General features: G+C 38.4%; 2 protein-coding genes across 2 annotated transcripts in view; both read right to left on the bottom strand.

Annotated features, from left to right (window-relative positions):
* Nucleotides 1–10707, bottom strand: part of MPHOSPH8 (M-phase phosphoprotein 8) — an 82322-nt gene extending 71615 nt beyond the window's left edge. Inside the window, exon 1 of the mRNA XM_028531791.2 lies at nucleotides 10420–10707. Coding sequence (XP_028387592.1) covers nucleotides 10420–10626 — 207 coding nt within the window. The 5' untranslated portion in view covers nucleotides 10627–10707. The remainder of the gene's footprint in view (nucleotides 1–10419) is intronic.
* A 4034-nt stretch (nucleotides 10708–14741) lies between these two features.
* The window catches only part of PARP4 (poly(ADP-ribose) polymerase family member 4), a 130067-nt gene continuing 124159 nt past the window's right edge, over nucleotides 14742–20649 (bottom strand). Inside the window, 2 exon segments of the mRNA XM_028531896.2 lie at nucleotides 14742–15106; nucleotides 17811–17943. Coding sequence (XP_028387697.1) covers nucleotides 14911–15106; nucleotides 17811–17943 — 329 coding nt within the window. The 3' untranslated portion in view covers nucleotides 14742–14910.

Raw genomic sequence — 20649 nt, forward strand, 5'->3', positions numbered from 1 at the left:
CCAACTTTGGTTTATTCAATGAACACAAAGTTGACTTATGTTTTATTTATGTACTTTATTTTTTTACATAGTGTTTTTTTACATAGTGTTGACACTATTACAGATGTCTCCATCTCCCCTCCTTTGCTCACCTCTAACCAGCCCCCACCCACTTTCCCTCCAGCCATCAGCACCCCACTGTCTGTGTCTATCTATGAGTTATGCATATAAGAGGGGGAACCCAAAACCCCCCAAAATTTGTTTATATAAATAATGTATTTTTACATGTTTAAACTCAGTAACCTTCAAGGTACTCTCCATCTGATGCAATACAACTATTGAGACTTTTTCTCCACTGCTCAAAACTGTTTTTGAAGTCATCGATTTTGATACCTTTTAGTGCTTCTGCTGTTTTTTGTTTTACCTCTTCCACGCTGGAGAAACATTTCCCTTTGAGGACTTTTTTTCATCCAGGGAAACAAAAAAAAGTTGGTGGTTATGAGATTGGGTGAATAGGGAGGGTGGCCCATAGGGATCATGCCATTTTTGGACAAAAACTGCTGAAAACTCAGTGTGGTATGAGCAGGTACAATCATAAATCAGCCATCATTAAACGGGCAAATGCAGTGAGTCTTCAAAAGAAATTCACTGAAGCCAAATTAAGCCTCTTACAATGCCTGCTGGTACACTGATACAAATGGGTCCCTAGAACACTCACCTAGCAGGGAAAGCCTAGAAGGGGCCCAACCTCCAGAAGATAATTTCCAGGGGTTTTTTTTGTGTCCCTCCTCGTAAATTCTTTGGCCAATCCCTTCATCTTCTTTCATCTTCTTCTCCTTGTTCCCCCTGACAGCTGTTAGTCTGTTCCTTGTGTCCATACCTCTGTTTCTATTTTGTTTGTCCAAACAAAATATTATTTTGTTCATTAGATTCCACATAAATGTGAGATCATACAATATTTGTGTTTTTCTGACTGATTTATTTCACTCAGCATAATAATTTCTAGGTCCATCCATGCTGTCACAAAAGGTTAGGATTCACTTCTTTTTTATAGTTGTATCATATTCCATTGTGTAAACGCACAAATTTTTTAATCTACTCATCTACTGATGGGCACTTGGTGTTTTTCTAGATCTTAGCTATTGTAAATAATGCTATGAACATAGCGGTGCACATTCTTTCACACTGGTGTTTTAGGAGACTTAGCACATATTCCCAGCAATGGGAACATTGGGACAAAAGGCAGTTCCATTTTTAATTTTTTGAATGAACTACATACTGTTTGCCATAGTGGCTGCAACAGTCTGCATTCCTACCAACAGTACATTAGGGATTTCTTTTCTCCACATCTTCGCCTGTACTTGTTTGTTGAATAACTGATGGTAGCCATTCTGGCAAGTATTAGGTGATACCTCATTGTGGTTTTCATTTGCATTTCTCTGATGATTATGATGCTGAGCATTTTTTCATACATCTGTTGGTCATCTTTATATCCTCCTTGGCAAAATGTCTATTCAGGTCCTCTGCCCATTTTTAATAGGATTGTTTGTCTTCCTGGTGTTGAGTTGTTGTGTAAGTTCTTTATATATTTTAGAAATTAACCCCTTGTGTATGTTCTCTCATACAGTAGGTTCCCTTTTCATATTGTTGAAGGTTTCTTTTGCTGTGCAAAAGCATTTTAGGTTGATATAGTCCCATTTGTTTATTTTTTTCAATATTTATCTTGCTCTAGGAGACATATGAGATTGCTACGAGATGTCTGAAGTTTTACTGCTTGTGTTTTCTTCTAGGATATTTATGGTTTTGTCACTTAAGTCATCTATCCATTTTGAATTTATCCTGTGTATGGTGTAAGTTGGTGGTCTAGTTTTATTTATTTTTTGCATGTCTGATCAATTTTCCAAACACCATTGATTGAAGAGACTGTCTTTACTGCATTGTATGCTCTTGTCTCCTTTGTCAAACATTAATTGCCCATATAGGCATGGGTTTATTTCTGGGCTCTCTGTTCTGTTTCACTGATCTATATGCCTGTTGTTATGCCAGTCCCAGGATGTTTTGATTATAATGACATTGTCATATAATTTCATATACAGTATTGTGATCCCTCCAGCTTTGTTTTTTTTCAAGACTGATGAGGCTATTTGGGATCTTTTATGGTTCTAAATAAATTTTTTGGAATATTTATTTCGGCTCTGTGAAATATGCCATTGGTATGTGAATGGGAATTGTGTTGAATCTATAGATTGCTTTAGGTAATGTGAACACTTTAATGATGTTTTAATTCTTCCAATCCATGAGCACAGAATGTTTGTACTTATTTGTATCTTCTTCAGTTTCTTCTATGTCCTATAGTTTTCCAAGTATGGGTCTTTTACCGCTGTAGTTAAATTTGTACCCAGTCACCCTTTTTTTTCAATAGTAAATGGGATTATTTTTTTAGATTCTCTGATACTTCATTATTAGTGTATAAATGTGCCATCAACTTCTGAATGTTGATTTTGCATATTGTTACTTGGCCAAATTCATTTATTAGCTCTAGTAACTTTTGGGTGGAGAATTTAAGAGTTTTCTATGTACAATATCATCTGTGAATAATGAGTTTTACTTCTTCCTTTTCAATTTGAATGCCTTTATTTCTTTTTCTTGTTGGACTGCCATGGCTAGGGCTTTCAGTACCATGCTGAGTAAGAGTAGTGAAAGCAAACATCCCTGTCCTGTTCCTAATCTTAAGGGGAACGCTTTTAGTTTTTGACCATTGAGTATAATGTTATCTATGGGTTTGTCATATACGGCCTTTTTTACATTGAGGTATGTTCCTTCTAATCCCACTTTGCTGAGAGGTGTTTTTTTTTTTTTTTTATCATAAATGGGTGCTAGATTTTATCAAATGCTTTTTCTGCATCTATTCATATGATTATATGATTTTTAGCCTTTGTTTTGTTTATGTGGTTTATTGTGTTTATTGATTTGCAGACATTGACCAACCTTGTGACCTTGGAATAAATAACACTTGGTCATGGTGTATGATCTCTTTAATGTATTGCTGGATCCAGTTTGCTAATATTTTATTGAGGATTTTAGCAGCTATGTTCATCAAGGGCATTGGCCTAGAATTTTCTTTATTTGTAGTGTCTTTAGGATAAAGACACTACAAATTAGGATAATGGTAGCCTCACAAAATAAGCTTCAGAGTTTCCCTCCTCTTGGATTTTTTGGCATAGTTTAAGACAGGTTTAGCTCTTCTTTGAATGTTTGGCAAAATTCCCCTGTGAAGCTGTCCAGTATTTACTGGGAATTTTTAAATAAAGATTTTATTTATTTATTTTTTAGAGTGGAACAGAGGGAAAGAAACATCAATGTGTGGTTGCCTCTTGAGCACCCCCTACTGTGGATCTGGCCCACAACCCAGATATGTGCCCTAGACTGGAAATCAAACTGGCCACCCTTTGGTTTGTAGGCTGGCACTCAATCTACTGAGCTACACCAGACAGCAGTTTTTATTACTGCTTTGATTTTACTAGTTGTGATCTGTCTATTCAGATTCTCTCTTTCTGATTCAGTTTTGAAGATTGTATGTTTCTAGTAATTTATCCACTTCATCCAGATTGTCCAATTTGTTGACATTGAGCTTTTTGTGATATTCTTTCACAATCATTGTTTCTTCTCCTCTTTCATTTCTAATTGTTTTTATTTGGGTCCTCTTCTCTTTTTTTCTTATTGAGTCCCGTTAATGGTTTGTTGATCTTACTTTTTAAAATAACCAGCTCTTTGTTTCATTGATCTTTTGTATTTTTTTAAATGCTCAGTTATTTCTGCTCTGATCTTTATTTTTTCCTTCCTTGTAACTCACTTTGTGCTTTATTTGTTGTGTTTTTCCTAGTTCCATTAAGGGTAAATTTAGATTATTTTTTTTCTTGTTTTCTGTGTTAGGCATGTAATCCTCTGAACTTTCCACTTAGGGATACTTTCACTGTGTCCCCTAGATTGTGCTCTCATTTTCATTTGTTTGATGGTAACATTTGATTTCTTCTTTGATCTCACCGCTAACCCATTCATTGTCTATTGTAATATGTTATTTAGCCTCCATGCTTTGTGTGTTTTTTAGTTTGTTTCCTGTGCTTGATTTCTGTTTTCATACCATTATGGTCAGAGAACACAAAGTTGATTTAGTATTAAGAAATCAATGCAATTTACCATATTAATGGAGTAAAGGAGAAATATTACGTGTTCACCTCAATACATGCAGAAAAAAGTTTAATAAAATTCAACATCCAGCCCTGGCTGGCATAGCTCAGTGGACTGAGCGCGGGCTGGGAACCAAACTGTCCCAGGTTCGATTCCCAGCCAGGGTACATGCCTGGGTTGCAGGCCATAATCCCCAGCAACCGCACATTGATGTTTCTCTCTCTCTCTAACTCTATCTCTCTATCTCCCTCCCTAGAAATAAATAAATAAAATCTTTAAAAAAACTTCAACATCCATTCATAAAAGTATTTAGCAACTAGAAATAAAAGGAAATACCTTTAACAAAAGGTAAATTAAAAATTTTGTTGTACTTCTATATATTAGCAACAAAAGACAATGAAAATTTTTTTAAAGATTTTATTTTATTTATTTTTAGAGAGGGAAGGCGGGGGGAGGGAGAGAGAGAGAGAGAGAGAGAGAGAGAGAGAAAGAAACATCAATGTGCGGTTGCTGGCGGTTATGGCCTGCAACCCAGGAATGTACCCTGGCTGGGAATTGAACCTGGGACACTTTGGTTCCCAGCCCGTGCTCAATCCACTGAGCTACGCCAGCCAGGGCTGACAATGAAATTTTTAAAAAGATAGTTTACCACTGCATCAAATATACCCAAAAATTTAATAAAAGATGTTCAAGACCTCAACAGAGAAACCTATAAAACATTACTGAAAAAATTAAGTTGATCTATATTTATTTTTTAATATATTTTATTGATTATGCTATTACAGTTGTCCCACTTTCCCTTCACTCCCTTCCACGCTGTACACCCTCTCCCACCCATATACCCCCCTTTAGTCATGTCCATGTGTCATACTTATAAGTTCTTTAGCTTCTACATTTTCCATACTATTCTTACCTTCCCCCTATCTATTTTCAATCTACAATCTATGCTACTTTCTCTCTGTACCTTTTCCCCCTCTCTCCTCCTTCCACTCCCCTGTTGCTAACCCTCCATGTGATCTCCATTTCTGTGGTTCTGTTCCTGTTCTAGTTGTTTGCTTAATTTCTTTGGGTTTTGCTTTAGGTGTGGTTGTTAATTGTGAGTTTGCTGTCCTTTTACTATACATGTCTTTTCTTTATCTTCTTTTCTTAGATAAGTCCCTTTAACATTTCATGAAATAAGGGCTTGGTGATGATGAACTCCTTTAACATGACCTTATCTGAGAAGCACTTTATCTGCCCTTCCATTCTAAATGAGAGCTTTGCTGGATAGAGTAATCTGAGATATAGGTCCTTGTCTTTCATGACTTGGAATATTTCTTTCCAGCCCCTTCTTGCCTGTAAGGTCTCTTTGGAGAAATCAGCTGACAGTCTGATGGGAACTCCTTTGTAGGTTACTGTCCCCTCATCTCTTGCTGCTTCTAGGATTCTCTCCATTTTTACCTTGGCTAATGTAATTATGATGTGCCTTGGTGTGTTTCTTCTTGGGTCCAACTTCTTTGGGGCTCTCTGAGCTTCCTGGATTTCCTAGAAGTCTATTTCCTTTGCCAGAATGGGGAACTTCTCTTTTATTATTTGTTCAAATACATGTTCAATCTGTTGCTTTTCCTCTTTCCCTTCTGGTACCCCTTTAATTCAGATGTTGGAACGTTTAAAGAGTTCCTGGAGGTTCCTAAGCTTCTCCTTGTTTTTTTGGATTCTTATTTCTTCATTCTTTCCTGTTTGGTTGTTTTTTTCTTCCTTCTGGTCCACTCTATTGTTTTGAGTCCCAGTTTCCTTCTCTTCACTACTGGTTCTCTGTGCATCTTCCTTCATCTCTTTTATAGTAACCTGCATTTTTTCAACTAATTTGCACCCAAAATCAACCAATTCTGTGAGCTTCCTGATCACCAGTGTTTTGAACTGTGCATTTGATAGATTGGCTATTTCTTGGTTGCTCAAAAGGATGAGTCCTGGGGCATTGATGTGTTTTTGTGTTTGAGACATGTCTCTCTCTCTCTCTCTCTTTTTTGTTTGGTCTGGTCACTCCTGTTATGGTGGGGGGCGGAGCCTTAGGTGTTCACCAGGGCTGGGCACCCCAGTTGCTAGATTCTGATGTTGTGGGTGAGGGTGGGGGTGGGAGGGAACAATGGCAGTAGCTCCATTCTCCTGGGGCCTCAGTCCCTTCTCTGGGATCCTGGGTTGTGTGCTCTGCCCTGGTCCACAATCGCCGCCTCAGAGTCCACTAGCTGCTGCTTGGGTACTCAGGGTCCACCTGCTGCGATCTTGTGCACCCGATACCTTACGTGCTCCTGGTTGCCTTATGCACCCAGTTCTCCATTCTCTGCGTGCCTCAACCTGGGCCCGGCTGCTCGTCTCCGCCCCTTCTACCGGTCTGATGAACGGGTCTACTTCAACTTCTTGGCTGTCTGACTTCCATTCAGATAAATTCTCTGTCAGTTCTGGGTGTTATTCTGCCTCTAAATTGTTGTTGTTCTAATCTTGGTTGTGCGTGGAGGTACAACCAAGGTACATCCTTGGTATGACCATAGATACGTCCACCTATGCCTCCATCTTGCCGGAAGTCGATCTAAATTTATTAAGATTCAATACAATCCAAATTTTTATGTGTGCAAGAAAACCGACAAATTGATTCTAAAATATACAAGGCATTATTAAAGAATAACGAGGTTTACTCATGAAACCTGACCCCTATATTACACTAAACACAAAATCAACTCCAAGTGAAGTGTAAATATAAAATCTGACAGGCAAATCAGTATAGATTTTAGAGAAAAAGAAAGTGAAAAATAACTAAGGCAGAGAAGGTTTCTCAAACTGTATATAAAAAGTACTCGACATCAAGATGAATTTGCAACACACCCTGAAAAAGGGTCTGAATCTAGACCATGTACAGGACTCCAACAAATCAGTAAGAACAATTTAGTAGGAAAAGGCATTTCATAAAAAAAATTATCAAATTACCAATAAACAGGGTGGAGCAAAAGTAGGTTTATAGCTGTTCATAAGGATAACCATACAATTAATAAATAGCAATAAAGTGTTTCATGCACTCACAACTGTGAACCTACTTTTGCCCCACTCTGTAATTATATGAAAAGATAATAATTTCAACATTGACTACTAATGTAGGATGCGGAGAAATAAAAGTTAAAAGTAGAAAATCCCACCAAATACCCAGAAATACTGGCCAATAATAAAAATGCTGACAATATCAAATATTGGAAGGGCACAAAACAAAAGGAATTCTCACAAACCATCTCTAGCATAAACTGGTACAATCACTTTCAAAGTTTCCACTTAAAACTGTAGATATAGCCCTGACCATTGTGACTCAGTGCGTTTGGTGCTGTCCCACAAAGTGAAAGGTTGAGGGTTTGATTCCCTGTTAGGGCACATGCCTGGGTTACAGGCCAGGTCCCTGGTTGGGGGTGTACAAGAGGCAATCAACTGATGTCTCTCTCCCTCTCTTCCTTTCTCTCTAAAAATAAGTAAGTAAATAAATAAAGAAATAAATACAATCTTTTAAAAAAATTCTGTAGATATGTGCATGCTTTATGTCAGAACAATTCCACTCCGTAGTGTATATAATAGAGAGAAATGTACATGCACAACACCCCAGGTGACATGTTCAATAAAGTTCATTCCAGGGTTATTTATAACAGCCCCAAACTGGAAACAACCCAAATGCCCATCTACAGTATAAAGTACAGATTGTATACTAGTATATTCATACAACAGAATACTACTCATCAATGAAAATGAAAGAAACCACAGCTCCACACAATATGGATTAAATCTCACAGAGGTATTGTTGAGCCTGCCACCCCCCCAAGACAAGTATTGGGAGATTCCATCTAAATGAAGAAAAAATCTGTCCTGGCTGGTTAGCTCAGTTGTTAGAGCATTGTCTGGATACACCATGGTTTCTAGTTCAATTTCTCTGGACATATAAGAATCAACCAATGAATGTGTGAATGGGTGGAACAACAAATTAATGTTTCTTTTTCTCTTAAATCAATAAAAAAATTAAATGAAGGAAAAAAATCAGGTAAAACTAAAGTGTTGAGCAATGCATGGTTAGGTGGAAAAATTACCACACAATAATTCAGGCTAGTTACTCTGAGAGATGGAAGGGATTATTGATCAGAAGGGGAACCAAAAGGGATGCCTGGGGCTGACAGTTTAATAATTTCTAGTTTGGGAGGGGGTTACAGAGGTGTTGGTTTTGTGATAATTCACTAAGCTATATAATAAAATATATTTATTTATATACTAAATAATCAAATAGTCACAAATGTTAGAAAAAGTGCCACTTTATTATATAAAGATGACTCCTGCTCAAAATTGAAGCCAAAACCCTGAGATTCTGTTGGATTCATTTCACTTTTCTGACAACAAAAAATTGCATTAGTAATAAACTAAAAAAGAAAGGACACAGCTAATACATAAACTCAGTGTTAATAGTATTCCCCCTAGTCGACATTCACTACAGTGACTGTACTAGTCTGTTACAGAACATTGCAGACCAGTGGCTTATGGACAGAAATCCCAGACTGGGTAATTCAAACCCTTGGACTACAGAGAGGCCTAACAAACCACCAACAAAGCCCCATGTTTATCAACTGATTGGCTTACTCGGCGTTTATACAGTAAGTGCAATAATCCTGTTCTGCTGAGCTTTTATCTTATAAATCACTCATTCACCTACAAATCCAAGGCCCTGAAAACCAGACTTTTTAAAATTCTCATCAGAGGACATGCCTATTGATTTTAGAATGGGGAAGGGAGAGAGAAATAAGCATGGATATGGGAGAGAAACATCCATCAGTTGTTCCACACAACAGACTGGAAATGGAACTGCAACCTAGGCATGTGCCAAACCAGGTATGGAAACTGTGACCACTGGATTTACTGGACAACACTCCAACAGAGCCACACAAGTCAGCCTTTAAGAGAACTAAAATTTTTACTCACATTACTAAAGTCTAACTGTCCTTTATTTTCCTAATCATTTCTTAGTTTCATCCACTTTTGAGGCTTTACATACACTGCCTACAATTCTTTGGAACCAGCAAAATTAATATTGTATGAATAGGCAAACACTCTTAACTCTAAAGATACTACCCTCCCAGCCAAATATTTTCTATGTGTGAAGCATAGTGTTAAATGCAGGTTATACAAAACACTAGAAGGTCGGCTCCAACTCTCACCTCAAGGCACATACAATATATTTGGGAAAATTATACCTAAAAATGTTCCTATCTTTACTGTACTGCAACTAACAATAGTATTAATGGCATTGGACTTGAATTATTTACTGGACAGTACTTTTCACGTCAGCAAGTGCATACACTACGATTCATCTCTATATCCTCAGGACCCAACACAACCCCTTGCATACAGTAGCTCATTAAAAAGTTTACTTAATGACTGAACAAAAAAATTAACACAAGGTAGCACATGACGAATGAGAAATTAATAGACGATGAAGAGAATCCAAAATAAAGGCATGACTACCATGTGGGGCCTTTGGTCACCCCTCCCCTTCATTCCAGCTTCCAGCCCACAATTCATTCCCTCATTTAATAACGAACGGGATATACACGAAGAACTAACTGCACGCTGGACACTGGATTAAATACCAAGATTAACAAAATCATATTCCCTGTATTCAAGTTGCCACACTCTAGCAGACCAACATTTAAGGAAGCTGATGTTTTACGGGCCGAAATAGAGGCCACAGGAAGACGCAACTCACTGCTGTGGGGGTCAGGGTCAAAACAGGCTGAAAAAGGTGGACTCAGGAAGGGGAACCGTGAGCGCCAGGCGGTGGGAGGAGGGGTGCTAGTTATGGCTGTTGGCAGCTATCAAATGATGCCAGGGGGACACAGTGGCAGTGGTCAGGTTCTAAAGACCTTTGAATGCATCCTTTACGGTTGAGATACTGGGCTAATGGACGGTTATATTTTTTTTTATTTTTAAATTACAGTTCATAATCCCGATGATTTCACACCAGAAAATTGACTATGGCTTCGGCAAAAACGGAAACGACGGCATGGACGTGGACTCTGAGCTGCAGGCTAATTTCAACGTCACCCTTTTCAGGCAGCGTGGCCCCAACCAGGTGTGTCAACACCGAGTACCCTGTAAACCCGTCACCAACCCTCACACCCAGCCCCCCAGACGGTTCCGGCCACGCAACCCTCACAACTTCCCGAGACCTCCCCTCCGTGGCCCGGCTGGCTTACGCACCCCTTCGGTCTTCATGTCCAGGATTCTCTCCACCTCAAACACATCCTCCCCGTCCTCCTCGCTGTCCCCCAAGGCCTCCGCTCCTTTCGTGCCCGTGTCCCTCTCATCGCCCACGGCTCCCTTGCTTTCGCCTACATGCGGCTCGCTGTGAGAGCTCGATACGGGAACCGCAGCAACGCTCCCCCCATCTGCAACCGTCGCCGCCATAGCAAGAGAGCGGCAAACCAGCGCCGCCGGAGCAGTCGCGACGTACGCCCAGCACGCCCAGCGCTCCAAGCGCTTGACCCTTGCCCGCAAGCTCCTTGTGACGCTACTGGAGGGGAATTAGCAAGGGCGGGCTCGGAGTCCAGAGCGACACGCTCACCAACCAATCGCGTCGAGGCGGGCCCGGCTGAGCCCACAGGAAATGGGTGGGCGGGCCGATGGGCGCTGAGCGGAAGAGGAGCAGGTTGGGTGCCTGCGGGGCCTGTAGGGAGGGGCGGGGGAGGAACAGTGAGGGGTTCGGCGCTGCGGTAGGGCAGGCGTAAATCGGACCACTGGTTTACCTGGGCCCAGGGGGAGGGGTCGGGCTTCCAGGAGTAGCACCAGCGCTGGAGGGGACTGGCTGTACTCTGACCCTCACCCTCTATAGTTGGGCGGTTGGATCCGTAGCTTTCTAGGAAATGCGCGGGCTGCTCCGGAGACTCCGGCAGGACCCGAGCACCCAGTAATTCACCTGTAAGATTGGGGCGCGGCTGCCGCGTGTCAACAACTCAGAGAGCTGTACACTCTAGTGAGTATTGTTTAAAGGACACTTTTTTATTATTAGGGTGAAAATCTAGTTTTCCAGATAAAATCTGGGTGGTTTTTTTCTGTTGAAAATACCTGACGGGGGTGTGGTGGGTGGAGTGGAAAAGGTGAAGGGATTAAGTGTAAGTTGGCAGTTACAAAATAGGGGATGTAAAGTAAAGCATAGGCAATGTAGTCAGTAATATCGAAATTAGGTACATGGCAGGTGTTAGGTCGGAGTCACTCAAGAAACCGGACAGACGCAGCGAGCTAAGGAGCAGGGTTTATTAGTGGGGAATAAGAGGAAAAGGGGAGCCAACCTAGTAAGGTTAGGACTCGCTAGGTTATTTTTTTAAATTTTTGTTATTTTAAAAAAGATTTTATTTATTACTTTTAGAGAGGGAAGGGAGGGAGAAGGAGAGAGAGAGAGAGAGAGAGAGAGAGAGAAATCAATGTGCGGTTGCTGGGGGCTGTGGCCTGCAACCCAGGCATGTGCCCTGACTGCGAATCGGACCTGCGATGCTTTGGTTCGAAGCCCGCACTCAATCCACTGAGCTAGCCAGCCAGGGCTCTAGGTTGTTATTAGGGCAGGGTTTTTAACCGCAAAAACCCGCGAGGGGTGACTGATTGGGGTGTCAGAGTCTGACTGGCTAGAGGTGGTTGCTGGGTGCCATTTCTGCTGACTATTGTTCTTGATACATCTTGTCAGGCTCAAGTTAAAGCTGCATCCTGTTATGTGGGATAGGCCGACCCCAGACCGCAATCGTAGCCAGGCATCTGTTTGTCCTGGGTAGGCTCGGCAGGCATTTTCCCAGGCTACAGTTTCTCACAGTACAGTGTTCCCACCTGGTCATTTTCCATTCCTGCCAGGCCTACCTAGGTCTGTCAACAGGTGGGTACTAGAAGTATTAGGGGACTACTTTGTAAAGTATTTGATTGTCTGATCACACTAAACTTTACATCTGAAACTAATGCAAAATAGTATTGAATATAAACTGTAATTGAAAAAGAAAACATCAGAGGTTGTGTTAAAATTATCTTCTCCAGGTTGTGAATGATTGACAATGCAGTCACCTAAAGTTGCTAGGGAAGTCCACTTAAGTGTAAATGTTTTTCTCACTTTGAACTGCAAATGAAGTCTTTATGACAGCAAGCATTTTATTTTTGTTTCTTCCAACGGTGTGCTTAACCTACAAGATTAATTTTTAAAATTTAATTATGAAGTTGACTAAAGATACTCTGAACAACACATCTTTGAGTTAGTGCAGCTAAAAACAACCATCTTTGAGTTGGTGCATTATTTTGTCATTTAGTGAGCTTACAAAATGGACAGTACTAGGCATTAGGAATATAATGAAGAGTCTGCCTTCCAGGGATCCAGTCTATAAAAGGAAGACACACAACAATTGTAATAATTAGATATATTTTTAAGATAAGTTTTTAAAAAATATTATAATCAAATACCATTAGTTGATGGGGAAAAGCTCATTATTTCAGAAGGATACCAGCTAATAAGTTCCGAAGAGAGAATCATAATATTTCATGAAAATCATTCGGGTGACAAAACTGTTAGGTGAATGCTGGGTTAGGAACTGGATGCCAAAGTATTTCTCCACAGATTTAGGGAAAACACACCATCACTGGAAACCCATTTATCAATGTGAGCATTATTAATAGTAGAACGACCACCAGACTCTATGGCTTCTGTGGACAAAAATGTTGATCCTTAATCCACTTAGGACTTGAGACCTATTTTCCTGTCAGATAAGTAACATGAAGAAAGAGAAAAGGAAACAAATGGGACATACAACTGACCCTGTTTCTTCAGCGAGTCAACAGCAGAAGAGGAAAGAGAAGAATGTTCTAAATTTATAAAAACTTGGCAGAATATTTTAAATCTTGAAATAAAAAATTTAATTGTAAAAATTTTTGAACTAACCCAAAATATATAAAATAAAAATAGAATGTCTACTCAAAGGTAACACTTTGGAATATGACATGACATATTTTTATGTAATACAAATACCCATTTATATAATTTTAATATGAGTTTTAGTGTACATCTTTCTGTGTGTGTCCATATTTCTGTAAGATGAATTTCTGGAAGTGGAATTCCTTTCAGTGAAATTTATATGTCAAAGGAGGGTAGTGATTTAAATTTTGATAAATATGTGATTTGCAAAATTTTGCCTTAGTAGAATATTCCCAGTAACAATGTAAGGAAGTATCTGTGTACTCACATATTCTGTTACTGGGTCTTACCAATCTTTTAAATCCCTTAATCTAATAAACCATGAAAACACTTTATCTTCTGTGCTTATGGCAATCAGGCAAGGCCAAGTCCCGACTGATTCTACCAGTAAAGATAAAACAAGCTACTGTAGATTTAGATGATTTATTACTTATATAAACAAGAGGAAGAATAGTACAAGACACCTATCTCCCCTTGTCCCATACTCCCAAGGAGCTAGATAATTGCGACAAGAGTTGTGGGACACATTGTTGAGGAACTGATTCTAAATGCAGCTAGGTTTTGTGTGTGTGTGTGTTTTTTTTTAGTCTGCAGTTGTATTCTAAGCTTCATACCTCATCAGAACTAGGAGGTAACAAGAAAGCATCTCATGATAGCCTTCCAGGAAGACACAAGGGCAAGTGGGAGAAGTCCTCATAGCAATTCCTCACAAGCCTCTTATCTTGGGTACCAACAGGATCACAAGCTACAGTTCAAGTCCAGGGAATTAGAATGGGTCACACGTCAGGATGTTGGAAGTCACTGAAGATGAAGGCAGGACTAACAGTATGAAAGGAAATCCTGAACCATGTGAATGACAGGCAGTGCTGGACAGTTGGTGAATCGCAGCAATGGTAGGTAAGAGGATAGCCAAAAGACTGTATCCCTAAGAAACAGGTTTTATGTAAAGGTAGAGAGTCAATGGCCTAGGAGGGACAGTGTGAAGGAAAGTGGACTTTACACTTTATTTTTTTTTTAAAGATTTTATTTCTAGAGAGAGAAGGGAGGGAGGTAGAGAGAGAGAGAGAAACATCAATGTGCAGTTGCTGGGGGTCATGGCCTGCAACCCAGGCATGTACCCTGACTGGGAATCGAACCTGTGACACTTTGGTTTGCAGCCTGCGAGACTTGACACTTTTCACAAAAAATAAATGAAAATGGATCATAGACCTAAATATAAAATTCACAATCATAAAACTTCCAGAACATAGGTGAAAATTTAGATGACCTTGGTTTGCTGATAAGATTTGAGACTCCAAAAGCAAGAGCCATGAAAGCATTGCTCAGGACACACAGTTTGTCTTAAGTAATAGGAGTATCAAGGATCCACAGACTTAAGACCCACACCAAGGAGTATGCGTACTGGGGATCAAGGTCTGGATATCCAGGACCCTGGAAATGGGAATGCGGACATCGGCCAAAGATTCTTGTTTTTTCCCAGCTTGCTCAGTCCGGGTTCCTCAAAGGGGAGAAGCAACAAACTTCAAGGACTATCCAAATGTGTCTTATCACCTTAAAACATTAAAATACAAGAAATCTGTAATACTGTAATTTTTACTTGATGATTGCTTGTTTATTAAATAATTCTGCTTCTATTTAAAGTGACATTGCTATATTTGATAAAACCATAATTAAATTTCATTATAGGTATCTATTAATACTTATTTTATAGATAAAAGCATGAAAAAGTTTAAAACACAGCTTCCTCTGTTTTAGCCTTGACCATAATTAAGAACTCTGTGAAGAGGAGAGGTGGTATTCATGGGTTGGATTCCCAATAGTTGTTTAGTGGCAGAGTCCCAGTCTTTACCCAGTTCAAGCCGTTGGCAGATAGATGGATATTGTCCTTCTGTTCTTCTTACCCATTCACTTGCTTTCTTTATTTTCTCAAAAGCCCAGGGGATATTCCTAGATTTAAAAAAAGCAATGTTTCCATCAATTTCAGAATATAATTACATATAAAATGTAATGTGGTACCAAATCAAGCACATTAGCTTAGACAAAATGATTAGTCAAACATTAAGATATTTAATAAAAGCAGTCCTCTGACATGTTATTAAAGTTGTACCAGCCTCACATACTTTTAACTTATTAAATACATTTTTAAGCATGTTACACCCATCACCTCCACTGCGCATCACAGACTTCCCAGCTGCCTCTGGGACCATTCAAGCATCTTCTAACCTTCATACATCCATTTATTGTTATTCTTTTTCTTTTCCATCTGAATCCTACCTTTTTCATGTACAACTTCAATCCTATTTTGCAAACTAGGCTTCCAATTCTCTCTTCACTGTACCAGGAATTCTCAATTTTTGCTAGTTATTTGCAAAGTACCTGAGAATCACCCATGAAACTCATATATTTAACTCTGTCACATAAATTTACTAGTAAAATGTGCATATCAAAAACTTCAAGTTTGTGTCTGCCAAGTGCTATCAAATATTCCAGACTGTCAAATATTCAAGTCCATTCAAAACTCAGAAAAAATCTGAAAAATTTTAATTAACATTAGCTGCTTCCTCTTTTGTCATCTGCTAGAACTTCTTAGCAAACAAGTGGTAACATGTACTAAAGTTTTAAAGAAAACCGGGGAAAAACTTAAGATTTGAAAAATTTTCTTCATCTTTCTGATTTTTTCCCTATAAACTGGGAAAGGGCCAGCAGAATAGTGTGGTGGTTAAGATCTGGGTTCAAATCCTGATTCTGCTGTCACACAGCATTGCCTGTGTGATATTTGGCAGCTTTCATTCCACACTGGAAGTCTCAGTTTCCTCAAATATGATAACAATGTGTGATCTTGTGGGTTGTGGGGATTAATGAAACACATGTTTAACAGCCCCTGGCACAGAGTAGGCATGCTGAATATCATGATGACATGGACATACCAAATAGCAAGAGGCCGAAGTGGTTAAATGATTTGTTTCTCAATAATTAGTCTACTTACAGTTACTAGCAACTGAAAACAACAAAACTGATTTTAAATATTCTCACTAATTCAATTGGCCTTACTTTAATCCAGGTAGCCTTGAGACTTCTGACTGATTCAGTAGTGTGAAAGTTTTTTTAATACACCACCATGCAATGTGCTACTGCATTCATATTATGTACATCATAAAGCAGGAAAAATAGAAAAGCTTTAAATAGGCAATAAACAGGAAATCAAGTTATTTAAACATTTTATTTATTAAAATGCCAACAACCATTTTGCTTTCACAATAAGAATAATATAGTGAGAGCCATATTTTACATCTTAAAATCTTGCTTTAATACTTTGATTTGCAATTCAAAAGTAAGTTCAAAGTTATTAATACTTGTTTTAGAGGCTACCATATTGGAGAAGATCAAAACAGAAATGTCTCTTTGTAAGATAGTAAAAATGGGTCTAATTTATTTTAATTTCATCTTTAAATATGTATCTCTAAGGGATAAGAACTTTTTCTGACATTTAAAAATAATTATAGATAATTCCCTAATATAACAACATAGCCAAGTAATCCCTAATTGTGTTTTTTAAAATACAATGGATTTTGTTCAAATCAGGATCCAAACAAAGTCTACACATTGCCTTCTGTTCATATGTCTATTAAATTACAGGTTTCACTTCTCCCCTCTTTTGTCTTGCCATTTATTTCCTAACATCCTAGGCACTGCTGAGTATATTCCCATGTATAATTTAATATGTATAATCTCTATTCTCTGATATTTGATCTTTTTTATGAAAAATATTTACACAGGTTCTAAGTCAAAATCATAAAACAAGGTATATTAGGAGAAACCTAGTTTTCATCCTTGTTTCCTCCTCCTCTAGATAATACTTTTATTAATTTTCCCCTTATCTTGCCTTTTAAAAAAACATAAGCAAATTACATTTGTATATATGCGTATACACAAGGGTGGCCATTTGCATGTGGTATGGATGGAGTTTTGATAGGTAAGGGGTATTCATAGGTGCACTGAAGGCCTCTTGTGGTACCAGGGGGTTAGCCAAGGGCTAGCAGCCAAGACCTGAGAACTGGCTCTCTCCACACTACAACATTTTGGCATAAAACTTAAAGTGATCCCAGAATTCTAAATTTGAACCTGGTCTTCTAGGTGGTTATGAAGTTGGATTTATCAAGGTAAAACTTTGGGACATTTTAGTTTAACTTATAACTTCTAAATACATAAATGTATAGCATGTGGGTTTGCATTTGTATTCTTGGCCCACAGCCTGCAATTGTTGGGATCAGGCCTAGTTCCAACAATCAGATTATGGACTTTCCAAAAACACATAGAATTCATATACTATAGTGAAAAGAGGTCTAAGCCAGAAGTCAAAGACCTAGGCTCCATTGTAAGCTACACTTAAACTCTCTGAGTTCCAGTTTCCTGTGCAGCCAGAGGCAAAAGTTCTGTGTCTGCCCTGCCAATGGAAGAATGTGAGCAAAAAATATACCCTATGAAGAAATTCTTTTTGTACCTAAAATTCTGTGTGGCTTCTTATTAGGTTTAAGAAATGATTGAAAATATAAGTCAGTTGCTTGGTACTAGAGTTAAATGGAAAAAATATAGTTAAATATTAAAAGATATTTAAAAATATATACTTAAGTGGAAAAAAATCACCAAAAACCTGGAAGTGGAGGCATCGTCCAATTTCATCAGGGATTTGAAGACTATTCCCATGTGTTCCAACCTGGTGCGAAGAAACTGCAGTACCAGAAGAGTGGCAATCAGGTCCAGAAGACATTCTCTTCCTTTGATACCTAAGAGTGGAAAACTCTTTTATGTCTGCTGGACACTCTGCACCTCATCTACGCCCATTTATAAGTTCTACGAAAGAACTGATAATACTGTGAAACCAAACCACATTAACAGATCATAAAACTATTACTCGTCAAGGTTCTTAATTAGTCTGCTATTTAAATAAACAATGAGGAGGATTGGAACATATGCCTGTCATATTATCCTGAAGGTTGTCAGCAGACAATTAGATCCAGATTTCCACTCCCTTGCCATCTTTTAATAACCAAAGAAGTCTGAACTATGCAGAGAAAAATTCAGCTTCTAGGTTCTGGCTACAAATAGCTCAGAAGAGAAAACCTAAGTACACAATAAATAGACAATCAATATGGCTGATTAGACAAGTGTATCAAATTATTTCAACCTCTGGACTCTACACTTTGATCTTTCCAAATAAGATCAGATATGTACCCCTGGACAAAGCAAGCACTTCTTCCTTGTTTCCTGCTTGCCTCTTTCTACAAAAGCTTGCAGCCCTTTCCCCTTATTTCATAGTTCTCTGGACTTGAGAGGGGAGGCAGCCCTTTTCATGAAGTATGAAATACAAGTTTTTAGATCAATGAAATTATTCTTTTGATTATTGTAATAGTAACTACAGGTAGCCATTATTTATCCAAATCAAGATATTTTACTTATCTTTGTTATATTATGAAATAACAAAATTGCAAATGAAAGTTAACATATATTGGACCCAGAGATTAAGAACTTTTTATTTTTCAAAAATGTAAGTCATGTATTTGAGATCACTTTATATAATAAGCTAGATTTCAAATATTGTTATTTTTCCAATCTCACATTTTACAAAACTAGACTTTCCACAGCTACTTTGAGGGGGTTCAGAACATGCCATCACAGAATTTGCCACTTTGGCATGTGGATAATTTTGCACTGAAGGTAATCAAGACACAGCAGACTCAGGAAAAACTTTTTACCTCCCCCCATAACTACCAGAAATAACATTTTCATCTGAGGGGTTTATCTGCATGTCAGGGAAACATCTGTTACCAGACATTGCTTCCTCTCACCTGGGTGAATTGCTTTCCCCACTTTGAAGCCCCAGACCACTATCCTTTTTTTTTAGCTCAGTTGCCTGGCTGCCTTTTGTCTCATATTTTTGTGGGGCTTCCATTGGCACAGGTACATGTGTGTGTATGTAATTAAAATAGTTTTCTCTTGTTATAATCTATCTTTTATTAAGGGGGTGGAGGTGGTGGTCTCGGCCAAAAACCTAGAGGATTACAGGGAAAGTTACTTTTCCTCTTCCACAATCTTCTTTATCATTAAAGCACAGTGAGTCATCTGATAATTTCCCAGGTAAATTATTTCCATCTAAGATATTTGATATATGGTAGCATTATTTGTACCACTACAACACAACCACTGAATGTTTTTTGATTATGAAATATTTTAAACATACAAAAAAGTAAAGAGAAAAATACAGGGGTGGGCAAAAGCAGGCTTATAGTTGTTCATGTTGGAAATAATACAATAATTAGTAAATAATGATATAAGAATAAACTTTTGCAACCATCCTTGTGTAAAATATTCGTATCATTGCAGGGCATGTCAACTTTTAACAGCTTCCCATATCTGCTTCAAATGTCTCTCTTTTCTTTTTTTTTTATTTTTTATTTTAATCATTGTTCAAATACAGTTTTCTCCTTTTTACTCCCAATCCAGTCCCCCCCCACCCTCCCCACTTCCCTCCCATTACCACCCTCCCCTTAGTTTATGACCATGTGTCCTTTATGTTTGTTCCTGTGAACCCTTCCCACTGTCCCCTTAAATTCCCTCTTCTCTCCCCTCCGGTCACCGTCAGCCTGTCCTCTATTTCAGTGTCTTTGGTTATATTTTGTTTGTTTCTTTGTTTTGTTATTTAGGTTCCTGTTAAAGGTGAGATCATATGGTATTTGTCTTTCACTGACTGGCTTGTTTCGCTAAGCATAATGTTTTCCAGCTCCATCCACGCTGTTGCAAAGGGTAGGAGCTCCTTCTTTCTTTCTGCTGCATAGAATTCCATTGTGTAAATGTACCATAGTTTTTTGATCCATTCATTTACTGATGGCATCTTGGTTGCTCTTTTCTTTAAAAGAGACAGGATATTACAAAGTTGCAACCTTCCCCCTTGTCCTTCAACCCATTCCCCAGCTCTTCAAAGGTAAACACTATCCTGATTTGGGACTGGAGATTGCTTTTGAAAGTGATCTTCAACGGGCTCTTTAAATGGTATTGAGTGTTTGCAACTTTCATTTTCCAAGAAAAACTTAATAAACTGTTAAATTCCTTCTACTTCCCTTAGGATTTCTGTCAGATAACTTCCCTAAGTATCCAAAATCAACACTAATTACAGCCATTTTGGGCTGAGTGCTCTCCCAATTGACACCTTGTTATTCAAAATAAAATATAGTAACTGAGCAAACACTTTACAATACAAAATATCTGTGAAGACTCAAATATGTCTCCTTTTCTGTGTGACTGGTTTTCACAAAACCCTGTCTTGTAATTATAAATATACAATTTTGGGGGTAAAGACAAAAAGATATGCGCATAGTATGTACATAGCTGCACATACAGCATTAATTTTAAATCATCCAAAGAGCTGAAAATACCAAAATGATATTTTTTAACACAGGAAATGGGAATTGAAGACTTTTTTTTTTTGTTCAGAT

Source organism: Phyllostomus discolor, chromosome 2 (assembly GCF_004126475.2).
Source record: "Phyllostomus discolor isolate MPI-MPIP mPhyDis1 chromosome 2, mPhyDis1.pri.v3, whole genome shotgun sequence".
NCBI lineage: Eukaryota > Metazoa > Chordata > Mammalia > Chiroptera > Phyllostomidae > Phyllostomus > Phyllostomus discolor.